The 4,605-nt window shown below is 47.3% G+C and overlaps 1 protein-coding gene across 1 annotated transcript in view; it reads left to right on the top strand.

Moving 5' to 3' along the window:
* rapgefl1 (Rap guanine nucleotide exchange factor (GEF)-like 1) overlaps window positions 1-4,605 on the top strand; it is a 23,744-nt gene that overhangs the window by 16,044 nt on the left and 3,095 nt on the right. Inside the window, exons 6-13 of the mRNA XM_037688649.1 lie at window positions 377-489; window positions 788-955; window positions 1,031-1,128; window positions 2,382-2,504; window positions 2,747-2,925; window positions 3,680-3,770; window positions 3,927-3,977; window positions 4,078-4,165. Coding sequence (XP_037544577.1) covers window positions 377-489; window positions 788-955; window positions 1,031-1,128; window positions 2,382-2,504; window positions 2,747-2,925; window positions 3,680-3,770; window positions 3,927-3,977; window positions 4,078-4,165 — 911 coding nt within the window. The remainder of the gene's footprint in view (window positions 1-376; window positions 490-787; window positions 956-1,030; window positions 1,129-2,381; window positions 2,505-2,746; window positions 2,926-3,679; window positions 3,771-3,926; window positions 3,978-4,077; window positions 4,166-4,605) is intronic.

Below are 4,605 nucleotides of genomic sequence, written 5' to 3'. Positions count from 1 at the left end.
AGGCTCTGCAGAGATGTTCCGAAGGCTCTGCAGAGATGTTCCGAAGGTTCTGTGTGGAGTGTTAAGGAACCAAACAGAACATTTTGTTCTTTACAGACGAGTTTGTATTAAACACAATTGGTGCTGAGCAGCATGTGGTTAAACGCTTGCCCTCATTATTTTAACACGTTTATTTTAACATGTTGTTCTGTATCGTCACGTGTTGAGCATGTTGTTCTGTATCGTCACGTGTTGAACATGCTGTTCTGTATCGTCACGTGTTGAACATGTTGTTCTGTTTTGTCACATGTTGAACATGTTGTTCTGTATCGTCACGTGTTGAACATGTTGTTCTGTATCGTCACGTGTTTATTTGATGCCTGTTTGGGTTTTCCAGCACCGATGAGGAGAAGGAGAGCAGGAAGAAGCAGGTCCGGCCTCTGTTCAGACACTTCAGGCGTATCGACGCCTGTCTGCAGCCCCGCGAGGCCTTCAGAGGCTCCGACGAGAGTACGGCACCCGCAGATCACTGCACACACACACACCTGTGCACGTACAAATCACAAAAGCTGCTGCACACTGGGGATTGTAAACACACACCCACAATCAACATGCAAACACAGCTGCAATCTGTGGTTGAGATATACAAATGACATGCCGACACACCCTGAACACACACACACACACACACCAACAACAACCTGGACTGAACCTTTATTTGTTCTTGGTGCTGCAGTTCCAATGATGTCCTGCAGAGGGAGCCAGAATCTCACTGCTCATCTGTGCGTATCTGTGTGCGTGTGTGTAGTTTTCTGCAGGGTGTACACCCCGGATCACTCGTACGTCACCATCCGGAGCCGCCTGTCCTGTCGAGTCGGAGAGATTCTGGCTCTGGTCAAAGAGAAACTTCAGTACAGCGAAGACCAGCCGGTTCTGCCTGGAAACCTGATTCTGGTGGCCGTCACATCAGCCGGAGGTCGGCACACACACACACACACACACTCGTGCATACACACTTTAACAGGTTTCTGAGTGTGTGACGTGTTTTCAGAAAAAGCCGTGTTCCGACCCAGCGATGAGGCCGTCTTCACCACGCTGGGAGTCAACACTCACCTGTTTGCCTGCGAGCCGTCTGAACTGGACTCTCTGGTCAGGTTCTGATCTGTTCACTGTTCACGTAATAAAACCAGTTACAGTAGTCCCTCGTTGATCACGGGGGTTACATTCCAGACCCCCCCCCCCCCCCCCCCGCATTAAGTAAAATGAAAAACCACAAAGTAGAAACGTTATATTTATTTTTGTATCTTTTAAGGCTTTAGAGACCCCTCCCACACTCTTGCAACGTTCTAAACTTTTGAACCTACGTCATTTTAACAACATGCGTACATGTACTTTATAGTTCTGCAAAATTTCATATCGGTACTGTACTCAGCAGCCTCAGTCCGGTTCTGATCATCTGTCTGCAGCCGCTGAGGGCCAAGACGCTTTTAGAGAGAGCTGGACCTTGGGAGAGCCAGCACAAATCCCACAATGGTCCCGATCGAGTCCAAATAATCCAGAGAAATCCGATGAAAAAAGTCCCGGTGAGCTCAGGAGAAGACACCGGACCTCCAAGCGACGCCTCCCCACTCGAGAGGCCTCGTGGGCCGGCCAGCAGCTCTCAGATTGACCAATGAGGCTGGAAGTAGTTCTGGTCCGGTTTTGATCGGCTCTCTGCATCTGCTGGGCGATAAAGTCACTATGAATAAGGACCGAACTTTTTCCGATCTGATCAAAACTTTCTCTTCATTTCAGCAGAAAGCAACAGCTCGAAGCACTGTTGACTTCTGGGTAATTTAGTCATTTTGAGTGGCGATACAGTGTATGCTTATTGAGAGAAAACTACAAAATGGCGGCGCCTGTCCAAAATTTTTCTTTTTGTTAGCTTTTCACTGTATGGTATACCGTACTGTCCCAATCACGTGAGTAGTAATTAAAGTTGACAATTGTGTGTCATGTACAAATTTTTAAAATGTTGTCGTGTACAATCTTTGAAAAAACGTGAAAGAGCAAGTCCACAACAGTCGAACTGTGAAGTAGCGAGGGACTACTGTAGATTCAGAGTGAAACCAGTTTTATTAAGTGTGAAACCCGTTTTCAGTGTGAAACCATTTAGATTCAGAGTGAAACCAGTTTTATTCAGTGTGAAGCCAGTTTTATTTAGAGTGAAACCAGTTTTATTCTAAGTGAAACCAGTTTTATTAAGTGTGAAATCAGTTAGATTCTAAGTGAAACCATTTAGATTCAGAGTAAAACCAGTTTTATTCAGAGAGAAACCAGTTTACTTTGCTTTGCAGTGGGTTCATTTTAACATTTCGTTTTGGTTGCTTTGAATCTGATGATGTCACTTCCTGTCCCCTCAGCTTCCTCTTCCTGAGGAGATCCACTGGACGCCGGGCGACAGCAAACTTCACGACATGTCAGCAGAAGAAGTAGCCAGTCAGCTGGTGGCGTTCGACTGGGAGCTGTTCAGCTGCGTCCACGAGGTTCGTAAGAGTCTCAGAACCTGGACGCGGGTCTGGACTGAAAGCTGAACCGCCTGTTGCCATGGAAACTCTCATCCAGAGACTTGAAACGTTAACATTTTAAATACAAACACGTTCAGAAAAGTTATTTTAAGAATTATTTAAAGTTTAAATTTCCTGCTTTGTGAAAAGAGACTTCTGAACTCCTTCTGAAAGCCTTTTCTTAAAGTTCTGCTCAGAACCCGCCCGTGTGTCTCCTGCAGGTGGAGTTCGTGTGTTACGTGTTTCACGGCGAGCAGGCCCGCTGGCGCCCCCTGAACCTGGAGCTGGTTCTGCAGCGCTGCAGCGAGGTGCAGCACTGGGTCGCCACCGAGATCCTGCAGTGCCAGTCGCTGCCAAAGAGGATCCAGCTGCTCCGCAAGTTCATCAAGATCGCAGCGCTGTGAGTCCGAACTCGTCACCTGAGGAGAACCCAGGTTCAGGGTGCTGGGGGGGGTCCCGGTCCATTTGTTCAAACAGAACCTTCACAATCCAAACATTCTGGGAAAGAGCACGGTCGTCACACGAAGTAGGCGCACATTTTATTTAACTGCGTTTTCATCGTCAGAAGACAATACGTCCTAAAGTTCTCTACATCAAAGCAAAGCAAGAACGGTTCTGATGAAACCCAGGAGCTTAAGGTTCTGCCCGTTTGTTCCACATCAGCTGTTTGGAAAAGTTTCCTGCTACGATCCACAGCAGCAGCATAGAGAAAAGAGAACGGCAAGGCATTTATGTATTTATTTATAGGTACATCAAAACATTTGTGTACTATGGCAAGATATTAGTCTATTTATTGAGAAGTATGGCAAGACATTATGTATTTATTGACTTGTTTCCATGGAAACAGACTGCTGGCTGATTGGATGAAAGCACGGTTCTCCTCTCTAGGTTCTGGTTAGTTCAAGCTGGTACTTCTTGGTTCCATTTTTTTGGGGGGTGGGGGGTTCTAGTTGGTTCTGTTTAAAGTCCATCAGAGTTCTGCTCAGTCTGATCCGGTCTAGAGGCTGAGTGCATTTTCTTGATAAAAGGAAAAACAATTTCTCAGCTGATAAAACGTTGATTCTTATGAAACCAAAGGATCTGGTTCCTGACCCGGTGTCAGTCTGAAAACCCAAACTTCCTGTTTCTGAATGGCTGACCCATTTGTGTTTCAGGTGCAAACAGCAGCAGGACCTGCTGTCCTTCCTTGCGGTGGTTCTGGGTCTGGATAACCCCGCCATCAGCAGACTGAGACTCACCTGGGAGGTACGACCCGGCAGGTCCAGATCCTCTGAGGAGGAACGTCTGAGGTCTCCATCAGAGGCTGAACCAGAAAACAACCAGAACCTGTTCTGACTCAGTTCTGTTCATGTGTTAAACTACTTCCTGTTCTGATCATGAAACCGGTTCTGGTTCTTTCAGGGTCTCCCAGGAAAGTTCAGGAAGCAGTTCCAGCAGTTTGAGAGCGTCGCGGTGAGTAAACCTGGTTCTGTTGGTTCTGCTCGGTCCGCTTTCCTCAGAACTGGTCCGGGTCATTAAGATAAGGCTCATCTCTGGTCCATTTGTTCTGCAGGACCCATCCAGGAACCACAAGTCCTACAGAGACCTTATCACCAGCCTGAGACCTCCCCTTATCCCATTCACCCCACTGCTGCTCAAAGGTGACCCAGAACCTCTGGTCCAGTTTGGGGTTTTGTTTCTTTGGTTTGAAGAAAAATTCTGAGGTTCTGTTTGTTTGACTGCTGAGAAAGAACCTTCAACCTGAGACCTCAAACCGGACTCCAACAGACCAGAATCTTAACAGACCGAACTCCAACAGACCGGACTCTTAACAGACCGGACTCTTAACAGACCGGACTCCAACAGGCTGGACTCCAACAGACCGGACTCTAACAGACCAGACTCTTAACAGACCGAACTCTTAACAGACCGAACTCCAACAGACGGGACTCTAACAGACCGGACTCTTAACAGACCAGACTCCAAAAGACAGGACTCCAACAGACCGGACTCTTAACAGACCAGACTCCAAAAGACAGGACTCCAACAGACCGGACTCTTAACAGACCGGACTCCAACAGACCAGACTCTTAACAGACCG

The sequence above is a fragment of the Nematolebias whitei genome, chromosome 15 (assembly GCF_014905685.2).
Source record: "Nematolebias whitei isolate Nwh7 chromosome 15, NemWhi1, whole genome shotgun sequence".
In the NCBI taxonomy this organism is placed as follows: domain Eukaryota; kingdom Metazoa; phylum Chordata; class Actinopteri; order Cyprinodontiformes; family Rivulidae; genus Nematolebias; species Nematolebias whitei.
The sequence above is the reverse complement of the archived record's forward strand: the minus strand, read 5'-3'. Positions and strand labels throughout refer to the sequence as shown.